The sequence below is a fragment of the Uloborus diversus genome, chromosome 1, assembly GCF_026930045.1.
Source record: "Uloborus diversus isolate 005 chromosome 1, Udiv.v.3.1, whole genome shotgun sequence".
NCBI classification, from domain to species: Eukaryota; Metazoa; Arthropoda; class Arachnida; order Araneae; family Uloboridae; genus Uloborus; species Uloborus diversus.
In genome coordinates this window covers 180,317,192-180,339,841 of record NC_072731.1, presented here as the reverse complement: position 1 = coordinate 180,339,841, position 22,650 = coordinate 180,317,192, and the positions used below count along the sequence as shown (strand labels likewise).

General features: G+C 33.6%; 1 protein-coding gene across 1 annotated transcript in view; it reads left to right on the top strand.

Moving 5' to 3' along the window:
* The window catches only part of LOC129233774 (uncharacterized), a 203,910-nt gene that overhangs the window by 102,179 nt on the left and 79,081 nt on the right, over positions 1-22,650 (top strand). The window contains 1 exon segment of the mRNA XM_054867754.1: positions 12,506-13,212. Coding sequence (XP_054723729.1) covers positions 12,506-13,212 — 707 coding nt within the window.

Below are 22,650 nucleotides of genomic sequence, written 5' to 3'. Positions count from 1 at the left end.
AACCACAACTTATGAGCCTGCAAAATATTTCCTGCCTTTTCTCCCCAGTTTGATTATCAAACCTTTTAGCACAGATTCATTTATCCTCATGTATTCCCTTAGCGCCACCGCAACATCCTCCGTATTGTCAATCGTTGGTTTTGTTTTCAGTAGCTAGAATTTTCCAATCGTCACCGCTACCCCTACAATCAGGAAATTCATTGAGAGAGAAATAAAGCGATCTCTCTCTCTCTTCAAAGAAAACCTTGCTGTGGAGTGTGGAATAAAGATAATTGAAAATAAAATTTCTCCCATCTTCGTTTCGCAGAATGGCAGGAAATGAAAAGCGATTAGAAAAGGATGGTAATTGATAGAATTCATCATTGCGTTTTAATTGTACTATATTAATGCTATTGTTTTGAAAAACGAATGGGTAGAAAGCACAACTATGTCATTCTTTCAATTAATCGGACATTTTTCCCGAAAACGATATAAAAGTTTTGAATAATGGAAAGTGTTAATAGATTTTTGTTTCGAAATCAGAATACCAGATACATATTTTGCGATACACTGTCCTGGAAAATTAGTTTCTGAAAATTTACAAAAGTCATGACAGTTAAACTTAACTATTTTTAATCTTAGCTATTTTTAGCTTTCATAGAATCATTCATTCGTGGTTTAAAATTTTCTCGATATTTGCTCTTTTAAAATTGAATACTTTCTTTCTCTAAAATGATATGATCACGTACTGATTTTTTATTTATTTATTTATTTATTTTTATTGGAAATGAGAGGTACTATATGTGACTTAATATTCTGTAGATAAAACAGAAAACTCTGTTACTTTGCATTAGTCGTGGAATACTTACATAGTTATTAGTTACAGTTTTAAAATGTTAATGTTAATTTGTCTTCCAGTCGTTACAAGTGGTTGAAAAAGTAAGATTTTTCTAGTTTTTGTGCTTGACACAGTTTGAACTTTTTAAGCATTGTAATTTTTTTCAATTGAAATGGAATATTATTTATTATTAATGAAAATTACTCTTTAAATCATACATAATGTATTTTAGTACTACAAGTGCAGGGACTCGACCAAAATATGAAACCAAACTTAAAATTCTTAAACCAAGAAATGAACCTATTCAATTCAAGATGGTCTCGCAGTCTTCAACAAAGGCATGACCGTAAAAGATATTAATGAAAACGGTAACTAAAACTTTGCACTTTGTTTTATAAATCTGATAGTTACCAAAAAGCTTCAAATTAAACTGATATTATATTTTACCGTGTTAAATGTTTCTTGGACAGTTGCATTTTTCTCTTTTCGTATGCATTAGCTAAATTTTATTTAACAAATACAACACTATAAAATCTTTTTTTAATCACAAAAAAAGTTGTTTAAAATGTTCACATCATTGCCATACATAAATTACATAATTATAAAATTGTTGCATTTATAATACTACAAAATAGTTAATTGTATCATTATCAATGATAAATTTAGTCTTTCATGTAATACAACGGCACCGGTATATGATTATGATGTGACATCCAGAGATAGCAGTTTCGTCCTTGTTACAGGCTCAATAGTCTGGAATAGTCAATAACCGAGCTAGAGGTAGATGTCATTTCATTGCAACTGACAATAAATTGCATAAATTTACTCCTTGTTGATCACTTCGTTCTTTAATACGAAAATGAGTATTCAATTCGGTACACACTTTTTCTAAAGTTTCATTCACATAAATTTTACTATCTTAATATAATAAGTGTAGCGATTTCTGCAAGTTATAGAAATAAAATATTTCATTTAACAATTTCGAGGAAATTTATCTCCTTCCTAAATTGGTTCAGTTATCATTATGAAAGGTCCAAGTTTTCTGAAGAAATATTTCTTTCTGTCACTTTCGATTATCTCTTTCGATTTGGCCTTGATTCCTGAAGAACAAGGCAAAAAATGTTCCACTTCTCCCTCTAGTACCCTCTATTCGAACCCACGTTTTCAACAGGTGAACACATGGATTGCGGTATCTGCCAAAGTTATATAAATCTTCACCTGTCAACTGTTCAAGGAGAGATCGTTAAGATCATTTTTTATATTCGGCTTCCGTCCTTGCGAGACGATTTTTTCATATTGATTTTACCTGATAAAGAATTAGGTCTGTAACGAAGAAATACATTGCTCAGCAGTCCCTCTCGTTTGCTGAGTAGGTCATGTTTTAAACTGAAATATAGTGTTCATTTTGTCCTAGATTATAATTTGCCCGTGGGCCATATCTTGTTAACGGCAACACTAGAAGCATTTTTTACAACAAACGAGGCTTTTATATTATTTTTAGAACAGAATATTTAGAGCAAATGCAATTTGCAAAATGGCAACTAGAACCATTAATTCCATTCTTTTGAAATATTTACTTCAGATGTAGTGCACTGAATTTTCAAATCGAAAATGCAACCAGGCATTAGAAAGGTTTATGAAAGATTTGCCATCGAATTAACTATATTGTTGATTTTAGCCATTTGTTCAGAATTATAACTTTGATTTTTCCCTTTATATTCATCCATAACTTTATTCTCTATGCTGTAAATATTGAAAATTTAAGCAGATTAAATTTCAGTTTATATTGAATTTCAACCATCGTGTTTTGAGAAACCTTTGCAATCGTTCGACCAAACTCAGGGAGCCTGCTAAGGGAAATGGCTCATCATATACGGAGCCCTACTAGTAGTTTTATTTAATAAAATACAAAGAAATATATATTGTTCAAATTTCGCTTGATCGCTTACTCTTTGAAAAAAAGTAATTGTACAAATAGTATTTCATTGTAGTAAAGATTAATGCTTCATACAAGAGATTTGTATTGGATTTATCGTCAATGCCATAAATAATTTTCAGTTTATTAATATCTTAAGGTGAAAATGAAACGGACGCATTATACAGAAATGTTGGGTATAAATGAATATATTGAAATCTTCGACAGTCCCATACGCTAGAGAAATCTATAGATGGTAACTGCAGATCACATCGTACCAGGCTAGTAGACTTCCATCCTTTACGGGAATTTTCCAAAAGATTTAGACAGCATCTTCTCCGAAAAGTAGTTCAATAGAACAGATTTGAGACAAGGTAAGCAAATAAGTTGCTGTCTTCCCCATGAGCGGTTTCAGAGCTGGTAGGTACTCTCCTGGAGGACTGGAGCGGAATGACTCACTCTATAGTTGACTGATTTCTGGCCCTATCCGCCTATCCCTAATAGCTTAGTGGCTAAGATGGGAGGGACCCTTATGGTGAACGTCGCTTGATAGTCCCGCTGCGTGTCAGTGTAACAGCGGCGGATTTACAAGGGGGCGGTGGGGACGATCGCCCCCTCCATGATCGTCATTTGCTGAAACCAATAACATGGAATTGAAGATATTACTAGCAATCGCTAATATTTTAATGAAGTAAATTCCATAAATTTGCATTAAATTAGTTTTAAGCAGTTTTGTAGTCAAGGATGTGCGGCATTACCCATTTTTTTTTTTTTTTTTTAACTTTCAACTTTTACCCAAGCTCGCACCCTCCCACCTTTTTAAACTTTAATATTTTTTATATTTGTATATGTAAGTGCGCTTTTCCATCATTTTCTTCCAGAACCACACTGTATGATAAGGCGTTGCTATGATTTAGAATGTAATGTGAGTAGTCCGGGTCAAAACCAGTAGATCCAGAATGGGAGGGGGGACCCGTCATTTCAAATTTCTTCCAGGAGGGGGGGGGGCTCATTGCAAATTTTATCGGAAAACAACAAAATCCACGCTCACTTACATGTAAAAACATTAATTTTTCAAATGCCGAGGCGAGTGCGGGGGGCAATTGACTCCCTGACCCCACTATGTGACGGATTTGGGGAGATTGCTTTAACAGTTTTCCACCTCCACCCCCTTGAATAGACTCTAAATCCGCCCATGCAGTGTAAAGTTATCAACAAGCTGTAGTAACTTAAGAATGTTAGTCCGCAGTGACATCTCAAAGTGGCGTCTTCTCAGGGCTACAAAGTGACCAGCCACTAATTAATTACGTCAACAACGTCGCTGGCAAGAAACATCACACAAATGTGCCATTGCGTGACACCTGAGATAAATTTAGTAACTCCGTGACTGAGACCATCGGCAGATGTTGTGCTATCAGGATAGGTTTCTTTTTGTCTTGCTGTCCGTCAAGAAAAAACACATCCATATTAAATGGATTCTCTGTCAAGAAATCATACATTTTTAGTTGTGTTGTATCGAAACATTTGATAAAACACATTTTTCCTACTATACCTGTCCTATAAAACTATGCCTGCATATAATATGCCAGCCACAAAAAATTTTAACTTTTCCCCTATTATCTACCGTTATTCTTCATACGATCGCGTTTCATACAAAATCCCTACTAAAACGAACATTTTGTACATCTATTTTGGTTTGATATTTAATTGAGTTAAAAATTTAACGTATAATACGTACATTAAATTGAAAGTCTCGCCTAAGACGAACAAAAATTTCTGACCTCTTTACTTAAACTGTTCGCGGCTAAATACTATTATTTCATTTTTCAGAAATTATTCATCATTATGTTAGGTAAAAGAAGTCCCATTATGTATCAAGAAGAAAATATTAAACATTTTGCCCGTAGAAAACAGATCCCGTACATTTGTTTACTTGTGGACATTTCAATTTACTCGGAGCTAATTGATCATTTTCCTTTGTGGATTACAACCAATTCTGCGCTTGTCGATTATCATCTTTCCTTTCCAACTGTTTGTAAAAACATTCATTTAATAAGAAATGAGTGATTTTTTTTATGAATGTACCAATAGTTAGATTACAATATGTGTACTTTTAGCAATATTTTTTTTAATAAAGCGTAAGCATTTCTTCCTTTTTTCACAGGACTCATTCACGGTTGTCACGAATAACGGCTAATACGAACAAATTCGTGGGTTTTTGACATTTTGTATTAACCGAGTTCAACTGCACTTATAAGAAAAAAGGAAAGCTCAATATTTTCCCTTTTTTTTATTTTTTAATACTAGAAATGCAAAAGAATCTTTTTCGTTAAAACCTCTTGATACCATCTACATGGTAGAACAAAACTAAGGCTCGGATTGCCGTTTAAAGGACTTAACGAATCCTAAAACACTGGAAGTACCTAGGCAGAACCACGTAGGTGAAAATCAATTGTTTCATTGATTCAGAAGGCCAAGCTTCAGAAAGAACTCTCGAAACAATCAAGAAGGGGAATTCTATAGCTTGAATACAGAAGCGAAACTTCTTGATTTTTTCCTGTTTTTCTTATAATTAAGTTCATACTTAGTCCATTTGTTAAGGTGTGACATTTTTGCGCATATATTTGCACTTGATTCAGGGTCTTTTAAAGTTTAGCTTTTACTTTTTATTATTTAAAAATAATTATAAATATTATGCATTAATCAATTTTCTAAGACCGTGTGACCTGATCGGTATGGCCCCGAGCTCGTAACTGGAGAGTTCTGGGTTCGGTGCCAGCTCGTCGAAGATCCTCCGTGTTCACTAATGACAGAGGTTCCCAACCGGTGGTTCGCGAACCCCCAGGGGTTCGCGAGGTGCAGGAAGGGGGTTCGCGAAAATTTCGGTGCAATGGCGGATTTTTCCTAGTTTGGTAAAAAAATATATAAAATATTCAATTTGCACACATAGTTACTAAATTTTTTTTTTAATTTGAAAACGCGCCAGACTCTTATATTAAGCTCAAAAAAAAAAAAAAAAAAATCTTTCAGCGGTTTTATAATCTTGGTTAAAAAGAAATTTTCTCATTTTTTTTTCGATAGACAACAAAAAGAGATATCCTTCCTTCTTTATTGCGAGGCGCCATGCAGAAACGTTGTATTAAGCTGTGGCGGGGATCACGATGACCTTAAAAAGGCGCCATCGCGTGGAGTCAATCAAACAATATACATAATATACATATGTCGAAAAAAATAAAGAATTCTCAAACAATGCATCATAGGGGTATTATTTTTAATCTGGTTGAAATATAACTCGGGAATTTCCGTCGAATTCAGTCATCGAATAACAGACATGACAGCAAAAGGCTCCAAACTTAAAATTTATTACTGGATTTTACCCATCTGTTCGTTTTCAAAAATATATAACATCAGCTTGCTCATAGTTCTGGGGAAATAGTTGTTAACAGACGTATTTAGAGATACTTTAGAGATGCTTGAAAACAAGTGATTTTGTTTGCAATTGGTTTTGCTACGTGAACTTGCTACTCTGTTTGTGAAGTTATAATCGTGTTGGTGATTTTTATGATTTAATAACTTTCTGCTGGTATGGATCGATGGTTGAAAACTGGTAGTTTAGTTGAGCGACAAATGGACAAGCAGTCAATCGATCAACCCTCAACATCAGCAGTAACTTTCGAATCAACACAGGATATTGAAATAGATAGCTGTAATGAACTGCCGCCTCCCCCGACTAAACAGAAAAGTGAACTAGGGGAGAAAAAAGGAAAAAAGCGAAAATATGACAGTGACTATTTACAAATGGGCTTTTATTTTACTGGAGAAGAGTCTGAATCTAGACCGCTTTGTCTTCTCTGCAACGAAGTTCTAGCGAACAGCAGTTTGAAACCGTCACTTCTGAGAAGACACCTCGAAACAAAGCATCCGACACACAAGGACAAACCTATCGAATATTTTAAAAGAAAATTGGAATATAATAAAAAGTGCAGCGTCTCTACGTTCCTGTTAGAATCCAACGAAAATAGTAAAATGGCCCTTGAAGCTTCATATCGAGTCAGTTATAGAATTGCAAGATCTGGACAGCCACATACAATTGCAGAAAATTTAATTGGACCGTGTACTAAAGATATTGCTAAGTGTATGCTGGGAGAAAAGTCAGCAAAAAAATTGACCTGGTTCCGCTATCAAACAACACAGTATCACGCAGAATTACTGATTTGGCAAGTAATGTGGAAAAAGAACTTGTGCATAGAATAAAAGAGAATAATTTTGCGATCCAGCTTGATGAGTCGACTAATGTAGCAAACGCTGCAATATTACTTTTCTATGTTAGGTATATTTTTAACGATACAATTAAAGAAGATGTACTATTAGCAAAACCTTTGAAAACCAACACAACTGGAGAAGCAATTTTCGAACTGGTCAACAGTTACTTTGAAGAAAATGGAATAGATTGGTCTTTGTGTGTGGGTGTGTGCACGGATGGTGCAAAATCAATGACAGGAAAATTTGTTGGCTTTGTGGTGCGAGTAAAGAAGATTGACGAGAAAATTGAATGGACTCATTGCTGCATTTATAGACAAGCATTAGCATGTAGGCGTATTCCCGCAGAATTATTCGCTACTTTGAATGATGCGGTAAAAATTGTAAATTTCATAAAATCACGTGCCACAAACTGCCGTCTATTTCACGCGCTTTGTGAGGAATTGAGAAGCTTTCATGTTACTTTACTTCTTCACACAGAAGTTAGATGGCTTTCCCGTGGCAAAATTTTGACACGCTTATTTGAATTGAAGTCAGAAGTCCAAGCGTTTTTTGTTGATCATCCATTTCACTTGTCCACTTGCATATTCGATCCTCTTTGGATGCAAAGGCTTGCATATTTAGCTGATATCTTTTCAAAATTAAATGAATTAAATCTATCCTTGCAAGGTGCAGTTGTTAATATTTTCGTTGTATATGTTGATAAAATTGAAGCTATGGTAAAAAAAATTGAATTTCTGGATCCAATGCCTGGAAATGGGTGAGTTTTCTTGTTTCACTTCTCTTAGTAGTTTTTTATCAGAAAACTCAATGAAACTTGATGAAAGCGTTAAAAGAAATGTATGTGAACATCTGCAACATCTTGAACTAACTTTTGACGAGTATTTTCCTAATAGGCGTAACGTCCCTCTCTCAAACAACTGGATACGCAATCCTTTTGAAGGAAATCCATGCTTAGAGAACACCCTGACATTACCTGAAAAGGAAATGCTCATCGAGTTATCCTGTGATAATTCATTGAAAACTACCTTTAAAGAGCTCTCGTTAATTGACTTCTGGCTCAGTGTAAGAAATGACTATACCGTTTTGTCCAAAAAAGCAATTCTAATTTTATTACCATTTTGTACAACATATCTGTGCGAGAAAGGATTTTCCTCCTATACTTATCTCAAAGATAAATACCGAAGCAGATTGAATGCAGAGCCTGATTTAAGACTCAAACTGTCAGACATTGAACCAAACTTTCAGTTTTTTTGTTCCGTCAAACAGCCACAAATACCGCATTAAGGATTTTTTCCCCAATTTAAAGTATGCTTAAAAAAATAGTTGGTTCATAAAACTTCTTGTTTATAATTTTTCTTGTAGATGTAGGTTTAACTTTTTATTAATGTTTGCACTAAATGATATTTTACAATTATATTTTTGTTTATTGCAATCAAATGCTGCATAAAATGGAAAGCAAACATGCTGTTTTTTTATTGTTTCTTACATGTTACTAATTTTAACATCAGGGGGTTCGCGAACTTTTTTGCCTGTTCCAAGGGGTTCGCAAAGAGAAAAAGGTTGGGAACCGCTGACTAATGATGACTGTTATACGTTAAAAATGTCGTAGTCATAAAGTTCTCTATGTGAATTAACTGTTATGAGTGGAAGTGACGGCCTTGTAATTTTGCCTCGGCATACAAATGCTATTGAGATTTATTTCTTGATAAATCAGTTTTTTATTTAATTAGTTTCCGTATTTTAAAGGAATCTTCATTCTGTCTCTTTATGTTGCACTTTAACTTTATTGCATCCTAGACCCCTTCATAACGGCAAGCCGAAAAAATGAACGTTATCTTCTCTGAGACATTTCTAACATCAAACTCCTGAAACACGAGAGTACAAAAATATTCTAAAACAGTGATGCCCAATCTACAGCCCACGGGCCACATGCAGTCTGCGAAGCTAATCCGTGTGGCCTGCTGTTTTGCTAAATGTTACAAATCGAAAAGCACGATTTATGACAATGTTACAAATTTGGAGTCAAATATAAATAAATTGATTTCTGAAAAAACAGTCGCATTCAATAAAAGAATCATCAAAGAAAAGATGGCAACAATTTCTGGTATTTTATTTTCTCTCCTTTTCCATGTTTCCTATGCTATTTAGAAAATTTTTCATTTCATTTGCATCATGTTCATGAAAATCATTTTAATATGATATGCGGCCATCTGATAGAAACAGGTTGGGCACCATGGTTTTAAAGTATTTCATGAATTGTTCACCTACTTTGAAATGGCCGTGCTAAGTTGCCTCTTCCGAGAAAAAGGCCAAATCGCGTCCAGGTTAACAAATACGCCATTTTCGATAGCAGACGCTGCTTTTTGAGATGACGGTCATTGGTTCCTGTTAAACAACGTAATGATTAGAGTTCTCGCGAAAAATTCCATCCTCCTTCCTCTCAGCTATTGCGGACCACGCTGTAATGATTCGTAAAGAGGGTCCTTTCATTCTGAAGCGTGCTCAGCTGCGGCTTCTGCCACCAAGTCGTGATCCGGGAAACATTGTTGGTGCGATTTATTGATGAGATTAGCTCTTCGCTGTACCCAGGTCGTCAAGTATTCCCGTTAAATGGGGAAGGAATCGGCTTTTAATTGAAATGGGGTGTTTGAGGTGCCGGATCTGCGCAACTTTTGAAGTAGCGGTGAAGAGAAAGACACATCTTTTGTGTACACTGGGGATTCAATTGTCAATTAACATTTGAAAACTGCAAAATCATTTGTCATAAGACCTAAATTTGAATGGTAGCCCACAGGAGTTCAGCAACTGCACTTCTTATCAATTTTGTGTGATTTTTCCCATTTTTGACGAAATTCAAACTATTTGCGCATTAAAATAAGTTCTAGGAACCATAAGGTTCCCATACTTCTTTCAGTAGAAATAGGGCCTTATTTGAAATTGATACTACGAATGCTACTCTTTATTTGACGTGTTTAAATAGATATGTATGCCAAGAAAAGTTATTGGAAAGAAATAAACATATGTTTTTGTAACAGATTTTTAGTTACAAATTATTCACACAAGTTCAATGCCTAACTTAATATATTTGGCCTATGAGGCCCGAACTAAGGGCCCAGAGGCGTAGCTAGACCCGACTTTCGGGAGGGGTTAATTCTTTTATATATATATGCAAATTTTTTTAGTATTAAAAAAAATAAGAGGGAGGTGAATCTTACATACTTTGGAATGGGGTGCCCCAATTCCGATACTTGTGTCAAACAAAACGAAAAATAAGATTTTTTTTTTCTTTTAATGTTATGGAAAATTCAACTTTTTTTTTTCTTTTCCCTCCATTTAATTTAAAGTGAAATTTTCTAGCAACGTCTTGTCGAAACCAGTCTATCCAAATCAGGGGGAAATCAAATATCTGATGAGCGTGTACCGTTCATTTTAGTGTGACTGCTTAATTTAGAGGCTAACACACATCTACAAAAGCTGATATCCCTGAAAGCTCATAGATACTTCCATTTCCGCCTGTAAATTGGATGTTTGACTTTCAAGCAATACAAGACTTTTTCTTGAAAAAGATATGCTTAAAGTTTCTTTTACTGTCAAAATGATTCCTTAAACTCGCAATAAAGCACTTAATAATGTAATCTTTCCTAATAATAAAGCTGAAAGTTTCTCTGTCCGGAGGATGTCTGGATTTCTGTGACGCGCAGAGCGCCTAGACCGTTCGGCCGATTTTCATGAAATTTGGCACAAAGTTAGTTTGCAGCATGGGGGTGTGCACCTCGAAGCGATTTTTCGAAAATTCGATGTGGTTCTTTTTCTATTCCAATTTTAAGAACAAAAAAATCATAAGATGGACGAGTAAATTACGAAATTATCATAACGTGGAACCGTAACATGGGCACAAGCCAATTGGCGAGATACGAAATTATCATAACGTGGAACCGTAACATGGGTACAAGCCAATTGGCGAGAAAATTCACCATACATTATTTCTAAATATACAGGCGAACCAAAAGACCTTTTAATTTTTCTATTACGGGCAAAGCCGTGCGGGTACCACTAGTAATAGAATAAATACCTAGCAAAACTAATAAAGAGGAATTTTAATCAAAAGCCCATATTGTCTTTAGTATCGATTTCAAATTTTCACTATCATACTTCAAATTTCTATAAAAATTTACTTAAAGCCCCCGTATCTCAAAACCTCTTTATCTCGATTGTTTTCTTTAATGTGAAATTTGAATTATACAGATTCGACTGTATGCAATATTCCCACTGCGCGGCTCATAAAATTAAACAAAAATAACAATTTGCAGAACCTAAAACAAAGAAAGGCTGCATATACGTGGATTTAACAAATCAATCTCATTTCTAAAGCAAAGTGTCAAATTTCACTCAATTATCAAAAAATTGTCGCAGCAGAGGGCTTATGCTTGAGGGTCACACATGGAGCAGATTTTCAATGTCCTGGGGGGGGGGTAGCGAAGTGAATTTTTGACCTTTGTTACTCAGAAAAAAGTCGTTTTGATTTTTTTTTTCTTTTTCTTCCTTTTTTTTCTTTTTCTTCTCTCTTCTTTCTCTCTCTCTCTCTCTTTTTTGAGACTAACGTTTCGGGGGGGGGGGGTTTGTCCCCAAAACCCCCCCTTAGCTACGCCCCTGTAAGGGCCCCCTAGATTGAGGGGTTATTGATCGATATTTTAACGAAGAGCGGAGGAACTGTTTACAATGAATTCAGCTACATAATCAAAACTAAAATATTTTGCTTCCTGTCTCAAAAATTAGTCATGTGTATGTAATTAAGAGTTGTGCGATGTTCTACAGACTGTTGACAAAAAGATGCGCTGCTGTAACTCTCCAGAACTTTCTTCAACTGTATAGTTCCATATGTGTTCTGTAGATGTGTTGGGTCTACTGCCACAAAGTTTCTGAATCGGGCCCTGCGAATATTTCTTTATTCAAAAAATTTCTTATTTGAACAAATTTCCTTATGAAGTCCAATAACCATTCCATGTGCATTATTCAATAGTGATTCGATATGTAATAATTCAATAACCATTCTATTTTTGTATAAAATAAATCAATTACCAAAACATTTGCAGCTAATAAAACGTAAGTCAAACCTTAAATTTTTTTAAAGAATTATTTTTTGAAATTAGAATTAAAACAAAATACTTCTCTACAAACGCTTCCGAAACATTAACAAATTAATATCCCGAAACGATCTACTTATTATTGAATAATTAGATACTTTGCAGTAATTTTGGTGAAAATGAAGATATCTGATTTCGCGTGCTGAAAATTTCGCGAATTTTAAACGAACAAAGCAGAAAGTTTATTATATGTAGAAAATATAGTTGAATTTTTTTTTTAATTTTTACGATTACGACGGGCTCGTGAAATTTAAAGCCTCGCGAAAATAAGTGCTTTTGTAGTAAGTAATTATTAAAACTCTTTGCAATCGAAAATTTTAGCTATTTTTGGCGCTCTTGACTGACATTTTTTATTGTCTTCAACAGGTCCGTCACGAGAAAGACAATATAAAAGGCTTCGACAACGACGGCTACCACCGCCAACAGAAAACAGAAGAGGAAGAAGAGTCCACCAGCGATGATGATCGCCTGCGAGTCGTGGTCACTGAAAACGGTCATCGGCCAGAAGACGACACACCCCTCCCAAACGGCTACGGCCACGAAGAGTCCAATGGCCATGCCGTGAATGGCACGGCCGTTGTCGTCTTGGAAGAGGAGTGCCAGACTGCGAACATGGACAACGGTGGCTATCGAGAAAATTCGTCGGACTCTGCACAGAAACCCTGTGACACTCGGTTGCACCACTACGTGCCTGTTGAGGACATGGACAGGAGGATATTAAACGGGTCCGAAAACACCCACGTGAGCATCCCAGAAGATGCTGTCATTAGTTTTTCAACGGGGCGAATTCGCGTTAAAAAAAGTACGTCGGGAGGTGAGGACAACGATCGGGAGAGTATACCTCTGGAGACGATGCTTCCTGCGTATGATTCAGACGAGAAACCGGGATTGGGAGAGAAAGCTGGCTTGGAAGCAGAACTGTCCAATCATAAGAACGGTGTGTGGTCATCTGAAGGACATACTTACGGGGCAAGTGAAGGCCCTTTTAACCCCCATAGTGAAAAATTAAATGGGACTTCGAAGGCTAGCGACGAAGTCAGCTTACCTGTTAGTAATCATCGGAAGTGTCTGAGGTAGGTTGAAGGTAGGAACATATTCGTATTCGAATGTGCTTACCAATATGATTTACAATTTGACTATATCAATCACTTGATTTTTGTAACTCCCATATCTTTTAGAAAGCTACTTGGTGTTTTCGATTTTTTTCTCAACTTGTGTGATTACGTTGAAGAAGGTTTTAAACAGAGAAGTAAAATCTATAAATATTTCGCTGCATAAGTTTTGCAGCAAATAGAAACGGATTTTGGAACAGAAATGGATTTTTTTTTTTTTAAATTCTTTGCTTTATAAACCTTTGTAAATTCAGAAGTATTTTTTTTTATAATTAGGTATTCTCAATCTAAAAAAATTAAGTTACCACAAAGTATATGTTCTTTAATTACTAAAATTACTTAAAGAATTCCTTTCGTCTTTTGTCAATCGTCTGGAACTGATATGTGGTTTTCACCCTACTTTGAGATGTTTTAACTACCGAGCATGCAGAATTTCAGGGCAAACAAAGATTTTTTTCCCTTTCAAATATTTGTGCTTTAATAGTTTAGGTTACTAGTATAGTTCGAAATTTTATGTTTAATACAAGTGATTCTGGGGTATCTGACTCTCAAATAGAGTAATTAAAAAATTCTCCTCTACAGAGTGAAAATCTCAAAACGCTTTTTAAACAAAATCATGTTAAATGTGCAAGTATCGATGAAAATTTGAAGTCAAGTGCTTTGAAACCACAAAGAACCCCGTTTGTTAAGGCAAAAGATGTGCATTTATGGATGTAAAGGGATCCCTTGCAACAGCGTTTCTTGATTTTTTTTAATGAGTGCAACCATTTAAATAACCAGTTCTTCTGCGGAATCCCTGTTTTTTTTTTTTTCGTAAGTATATAGTTTGAAGCAACTTTCTTGAAATGTTTTGTTTACATTCAAAGTAAAAATTATTTCAAATAAAATTTTGTAATGTCAAAACGTGATTTCAAAAATTAATAAAAAATAAAAAAAATTTAAACAGCTTAGAAAACAAAATTTTGCAGACACAAACAAAAGTTTAAAATTTAATTTTAAGTTTTAAAAATTCACTATTTTGATAGATTTTTTAAGTTTTCTGAAAAGAAAAGAAACTTGATTAATCTCCATGGAACCCCTGGGTTCTGCGGAACACAATTTAAGAAATGCTGCCAACATCAAAACACGTATCCGAAACTTTTTCAATCAGTTAATTTTGATTCACAATATTTATAAACGCAAGAAAACTTTTGATAAATTACACTCAAACCTGTATTTGTGCGGTATTTTTTGTGCGAAATTTTGTCTGACGATTCCGCAAAATTATCATCCCTGGGTTCATTTTGACTATGTTTAAAGAAGCAACCGAATTATTTTGTAAGTTTTTGGATTATTTTCTTCGTGAGACTTTTTTCTATGCGGTTCCTATCCACCGCGTAAAAAAGTATTTTTTAACTGTGTTGCGAAAACAACTTTTTATAACTACTCGTGAAATTTTGAACGATATATTTTGTGCGGTCTCTATCCACCGCATAAAAACAGGTTTTACGTGCATCTCCAAAAGGGTTGAATAAATTTAAATATTTATATTTGCATCTGTTTTAGTAATATTTTTTTTCTTTCCAATAGCTTAAAAGAATATCCGAAAGCCCTTGCAATATTTTCAGGAATAAAACTAAAATTACTCTCTTGTTCGTGCAAACAGCCTAAACTGGCTATTATTGACCTTATAAATGATTATCAGTTTTGGATTAACCATTTAAAATTTATTTTTAAAGAGATAACTATGTGGGGTAATTTTCTATTTACTGATGTCTAATATCTTATTTGATATTGAAATATGTATGCTTAAACTAAAAAAGTATTTTATTTCTCTTTTGTGATTTCTTGTAATAACAAAAGCTCAGCTAACTAACATTTCTGTAAGCTTAGTACTAACTACTTTTAACCTATGCAATTTTCTGTATAATATGCATTTTCATAGTTCTTCATTTTTTCTTCATTGTTGCTTTTTGTAGTACAATAATAATTATAATAACTAGTTTTCGCATACAATGTAAGTTTCTTGCAGTTCAGTTTCTATTTGAAACTTTTTCTTAATCCTCCGTGGCTCTAAGGTCACATCAAATTTCAAAATTATATTTTCCTATAGGAGCTTTATACTGAGCAGTGAGAATCTCGAAGTAATGCAGTATGACTGCCATACATTTAGGTTGTTTTTACAAACACAAGTTAATGTTTCAGTCACAAAGTCACTAACTTTCTTTGAAAACATAAAAAAAAAGAATCAAAAATTCACCTTATATGAGTTAAACACATTATTCTATAGCGTTCTGTACATATAAATCTGTTTTTCTACAGGAAATTAAAATTTGCGCAGTAGAGAGTTAAACTTCAGTAAATTTTGCTGTGTGCTCTAGCGTCCAAAAAGTTTACCTTGTTACAAGTCTTCAGATAAAAATAATACTACTGTTGCAAAAAAGAAGTTAACAAAACATATTAGAGAGATGCATTGATTATTAATTCATAGTAATTAGGTGAGTTTTTGTTAATAACACTGCATAAAACAATTGAATTAATCTGCACATGAAAAGACGAAAACAATCAAGCACAGTGCGTTAATTGACTTGGCACGTATCAATTTTTCACGAACAAATTAAAACACGGATAAGTTTATACACAACGTTTTCTTCACTTCTTAGCTCTTTTGTGAGAATTATATTTCTCTGTTGAGCATATGATCCTAATCCAATCGGATGGGCTTTCTTAAAAAGAATTAAAGGGAAATAAGGGCGTACAAGTACCGGGAACTTTGAAGCCGAGGTTTTTCTGGAAAAATCAAAGGAAGGTTTTCTTAACGAATTAAAATGTCGTTTAACAGTTATATTTTCCTACAAAACTTAAAGAGAGAAAAATATGTGAAAATTATTTGCATTATTTTTTCTTCGTAGAAATAGACAAAACTTTTACTATTAAAAAAGCATTCCTGTTTTCTAACTTTCAGCTGACATCTGAGTTCAAAACACCAAAAATAATAAAAATTAGTTCAATCGTCATTCGACAGCAATTTTTATAAACTGCAAAATGGATTTTTTGACACAAACTTATGTGTAAGTGTGAGGCTCTAAATTATGATATTATAAACAATTTTTTTATATCTCTATAGAAAGTTTGTTACATGTACATTTACGTACATATCTATGCAGTACACACACACACACACACACATATTTTCACATATGAATATACACACACTAAATGAAAACGTATTAAAATTTTAACTTAACCATTTCCACTTATTGAAGTCATTGATACAACTCTATCCTGCGAATACATTTAGTTTTAGTGAGAAAAGCGGCACATAATGCTTTGGTGCACAAAGAAATTAAATTATCTTACAGCTTGCACTTTTTATTCTTTTCATGAGGAATACTTGCATAAAAAAATTTGAAGGAAATAAACAAATATTATTAAAAATATTATAAATACGTCATTTTGTGAAAGAAATGTCAAAATTTTTCATTTTTCTCTAAAGAAATAAACTCCTCCAGAAAGATATGGAACAAACTGGGGGTTTTCCAATGGGGTGGTTTCCTTCAATCAAAAGTATTACTTTAAGTCATTGAAATGGATAGAATGAGCACGAAAAAAAAAATAACATAGACCCAGAAAATACTTTCATTTTCCCAACATTTTTTTTTTTAATAAGTTTTTTAAAACGTTCGATTTTTTAAACAGGCGTGGTCTTCATGACGTCACAAATGATGCACTTTGGCGCATCTTTCTACTACGTTTCCACGTTATGATAATCAAGCAACGAATTAAAAATTCGCTCTACGCTTGCTATCAACCATATCGTTGCCAATACACGTGAGTAAAGATGCGAATTAAATATTTTGCACTGTGAATGGCAACACAGAATGGCATTTCATCATATTTGTGATGTCATCGGCAAGAAATGTAAACAATGAAAGATCACCGATTTAAGTAATTTTTTAAAAATATTAAACTTAAACAAATTATTTAAAAAATGATCAGATCCTATGTTTTTAAGCATGCTCTTTCAGAAAAAAATACTTTTGAAATTTTGAAAACGACCCCATTGTTACCTACGTGCAGACTTTTAAATCTTCTGCTCTTCATTGACTGTGGAAAAAACCTTCTTTAATACAATTAGCGGTTTCATAAAAATGCACGCCCTCCCCCAGAAACAAAATCTTGGCTACGCTAAAGAATATCTTTCCATTAACTGTTTTCATTGCATTAATTTATTAATTTTACAAATTTGTGACTGAAATGTACGATGTATCCAGTTTACGAGTATGTTATTTTCTTCCTATGCTCCTAGTTATTAAGCAACAATGAAAGAAAAAATGAAATTGCATTTGCAGTATTTCACTTCTTGAGGATATTCATTTTCTAGTTAAAAAAATATGCACTGTTTTACCATTTTCGTTCTTTAAGTGTGACATTTACTGCAAGAAAAATGGCTATTGGTGACATAAAAAATGACCAATGTGCACTTCAAGTAAAGTACGGTCGTTCTAAATACTCATATAAGAAGAAACATGCTTAATCTGCATATTTTTGTTTTATTTATTAATGTTTCGTCGATGGTTCATTGTTTCGAAACAGCGTTCGGTTTTGTCTTTTTCGTCGAGTTTAGCATTCATTAAAGAACAGCAAAGGCTTTTTTTATTTTACGACGGTCACAAAGTTATTGTGTGGAATACCCATGAGTTAGTTTGCACGTACGATGGCTGACTTCTCAGCCTTTTCGAAATCTACTTCTGAGTTTCCGGTATAGAATATTTTGTTCAGCCTTCTTATATAGACAAATTGATTACGACAGCTGGAAGCTGCTTTTTCACTCTTCGCTTTTTCAATCTGGAATAGACGAAACCAAGCTGAGATTACCTTCCCAGTGGCAGCTAAAATTAGTTGAAAATAGTCGGGCTATCGTTATAAACTTGTAGTTTTACTTTTACCTCAGCTTGAGGTGGCAACTTACATCTTAACATTAAGTCTGTCCGAAGGAAAATAACTTTTTTTTGCAAAAAAAAAAAAAATCAAAAAAAAGACGTTGATACTTTTATATAATGTATGGGCTTAAACTTTTGCAACGTAATAGATTTTGACGATGCCGGGAATTGAGGGAGGGTGGCCCAAAGCGGGTAGGCCTTCGTATGGCCCTCCATGGTGTGTAAGCGGCGATGCATATGTATGTCGTGCTTACATGAACACCCCCGTGTTTCAATCAGTCCCAGCGAAGCAGCAGTGAAGCGGCATAGCGCAACCAGGCTTAAAATTTAAAGAAAAATGATACATTTCTTTAAAAAAATGAAGTTTTGTAACTTGTGATTAGTCGATGAACAGCTTATTTTTTTTATTGTTGATAATATTACGTTATTCTGACGCCATCCATCTACAAACTACTAGAGTCATTTCGTTTTTTTTTAATTTAAGGTTATGATTATTGAAATAAAAAATGTCCCTTCGGGCAAAGCGGGTTGGAAAAAGCGGTTATAGGATTTAATTACATATTTATTTATAATTTCTTGACTCGTGTGTTGATTTAGATTTTCTATTTCAATAGGATAAGTATAACTTTTTTAAAAAAAATTTCAGGATGGCAATTAATTTGTCTATTAATTTAATCAGTTACTTCTTTATGTTTTATAAACAAATGTGTTGACTTTAAATTGGATTAGTACAACTTTTTTACATATTTTTTTTTTAATAATAGCAGGTAACTAGTCAATTATTTTAAACATTTATATATTTATACTTAATAGGCAAATGTATCAAATCACAATTGGTTAAGCTTACCTGCTTTGGACTCCCTGGTAGGGCAAAGCGGGTTTTTCAAATGTTTGTAAAGTTTGACAATAAATAAATATTGGGTTTGAAATAATACAAAAATCACTTTTTATTTTGAAGTTCCAGAACCATGCTAGGAAATAAAACCGAAATTGTTACGATAAAAATCCAAAAACTACAATTTTCGAGGGTTCTTCGAAAACCTACCCACTTTGGGCCACCCTCCCCTATATAAGTACCTCACTTTAAAAGAATGAAGCTAATTCCAAATCACTACTAAATAGGAAAGTTCTTAATGCTCCGCATAAAAATATTCCCTTTGAAAAATTATAATTATTTGTAGTGAACAGGATCAATTATGTATAATTTTAATGCACATTTGGTACACAATGAGTATAGTCAAATCTGAATGTCCTCTATTTATACTTATGTTTATATTTCTGTTCTTAATGTTCTTCTTGTTTCTGACTGTCTTTAGAAGCTAACAAAACACTTTTGCATACTAACAAACTTCTCGTGCAAAATTGAATGTATCCTAATTCCTCTAAATGCTTGATTGCTTCTAATGTTAAGTACATGCTTTTTTATGTTCTATCATACTAACATTTTTCCTACAACGCTGGATGTGGTACTAATTATCAAATTTTAAGCGGGAGATCAAATATTATTTAATTTAACTTCGTTTAATAGAAAGTGATGTCGATCTTTCGGGGAAAATGTTTCAAACAGAAAATTTGTTTCACACTGCGGTGATGTTGCTAATATTTTATTTTTCGCAGATATGTATATAGTATTTTAAAGTAAGTAAGATCATGTGTTTATGTCGGAAATAGTAAGAATTTCAATAAATGCATAAAACACTTCTGTTCTTTCGTAACCATTAGGTTAGCTTCGCAGTTGCGACTGTAACCCAATTCAACTCCATGGCAAAACAAATCTCACATTCATTTATATCTCCAAGATCACTATGGCAAATATACACCTTGTGCTATAGCTCTTGTCTAAATAAAATTGTACCTAAATAAGAAAATAGCGAAATACAACAAAATAAAAATGTCTTAAAATAAGATTTGTATTTGAAATGTATGTTAAATCCATAAGTATCTATATTTTAAAATTTTTTATTCCCATTATTAATGTTGCTATAAATGCAATTTGTCTACTCGTAATATTATTTTTATTCCTTAGTTTAAATTTATCCTACGTAAGGTAAATAAAATGCGAACTATAAACAAAATCTTTCCAAGAAGAAACAATCGTTTTCGACGAACAATTTCCACTTGGTGAAATTAGACGGCAAGTTACTCGTCTGTAAAGCAATTTTTTTTCCAAATTGATAACAGCACCAACAAATTAAAGGTTATTATGGATATTCCTGCGTTGCTAAGAGCATCTAGCCACAAGTATACTATAAACAAACGATTTCAAAATTCCATATGCGTTTTCTGCTTATAATGAAATTACAAAAGTAATAGAGAGAGAGAGTGAGTTTGTTAAAAACACTGAGAACTGATTTCAACCCTTAAAGACTGTGAGACATGCGGGCCTCCTAAATTCAACATTTATTTCATAAGCTATCCCTTACAAATAATTTATAAATTACATTTGTTTGCTGTTATTGAGACATCTGAATCTTAATATAAGCAAAAATAAAACATTCTTTAAAAAATACTCAGCAATTTTATTTTGAAAGCAGCGCAAATGAAATTAACCTATTGAAATCATCGCATTCATACTAACGTGCTTTTACCTTTGCTCAAAATTATTTTTAAATTGGAAATAAATTTGTATTGTCCTTAATAATCCAAATATTTCTGTGCCGAATAGCAAATTAATCGAATTTGAAGTTTGTTACAGTTTTGCATCTGTAATGGTCCATATAAACACATATTTCATCAATTTACACAAAATCTTCTGAAGCAATTTTTACACAACTTGATGTTCATGTTATTCACGTCCTCATTTAATAATATTTTGCATAAAAAATGTTTATACTGTACCGCAAAGTTTGTGATCCTTAAAGAGTTAAAAAACGTTTATTGGTTCTTTAACAACTTCATTGAGACACCTTAGAAGTACTAAAATTTATTTAAAATTCAAAAAAAAAACTATGAGTAAGTTTGCATTTCAAACAAGCATCAATATTTCACTAATAAGATGAATGAAAAGTTATAATTACATGTCATTCTTACTTAAAAGAAAAGTAAAAAGCCACATCAAGAATTTGTAAAATAGAAAGAGTTCATTTATGCGAGCCATTTTTCTACGTGTTCCGTTTTCTCGCAACTATTGTGCTATTTGATTAATGACAAAATTGTGCCTGACTATTGTGAAAAACTTTCAGCTAAATAATGATGACTGTATACCCGCATTCTTCAACGGAAGATTTATGCATAAAATGTGATTTTTGACGTTGTCTTTCTTGATAAACGTCTTTTTGCTCTTATCCTCAATTATTGCATTCGAGTCGTAGTTTATATTGCACTTTTCCTTCCAGAGATGCAGCAATTAAATGGAATGCTATTTTCCGACTAAACTTCTAAATATATCCTGCATATGCTATTTAAAGGTAAAGACGTTAACACTAGAAAGACGGAGGGGCCTGTGCGGCCCCTCGCATAGTTTGTTGTTTAATAACTCGGATAATGTCTAACGGAACGTAATGTAACTTCCTGACTTTTCATTATATGACACTATTTGAATGCTTGTTTAATCACTTTATCATACACCTCATAGTACTGTAAATATTGATCCTTATACCTAGAAAGACGGGAGGGGTCACAGTGGCCCCTAAGCTTTTTTACAATAAAAAAATTTTTTTTTTCCTTTCTCCTAATTGTTCTAGCATAAAAAAAGGCCATTCTCTCTAGTTTAACCTGTAACTTTCGCTTTATACAGCCGGTTGGTTATCCAAATGCTATAAACAGTACTGACTGCTTACCAGCCTAACGGTAGCCATTGCTCTTGAAAAGAAAATCTGATCTAAGCTTTTGGCCAGTATAGAGAGAAACACTACAAATAATTGCATACTAAGTTTTTATTTAGTCATGAAAGAAGGTGCATTGGGCATGTGGACACACTCAGGAAGAATTTTTAAAATAATTCACCCCAAAAATGGGTAGGGGCCACACTGGCCCCTTCAGTCTTTCTAGGTATAAAGAAAATGTCAGTCGTTCTAGTGTTAAACCAGATTAAGCGAAATATTTTCTTCTATTTTATTTATTTTTTTCCCTGTATACTGGTCGTTTAAGAAAATGTGCAGAAACAGCAGAATAGTGAGATTTATTAAAGTTTCATCATCAAATATGCTTTTTCCCTTTTTTGTCATCTAAGGGCAAAAAGTTTAGTTCCAGGCTAAAATTAATTGACCTGGTTGGAGTCAAAGAACGTGCTCTCCAAGAAGAATTCGCCATCCTGGAAGTTCTCAGCTTCATTCGTTATTGAACATTCATCCGTTCAGAAAGTAGGCCAAGGACTAAAACGTAAAAAGGGTCTGTTTCTGATCTTAAATGCAATATGGTAGAGCAACACTTCGATACGATCCATTTAGGAGTTTTTCCCTGGTCACTCAGACTGATTGTATTGAACCGTTATCAAGATCCAGATATGCTCGTATTCTTATGACGTTTGCTGCACAGT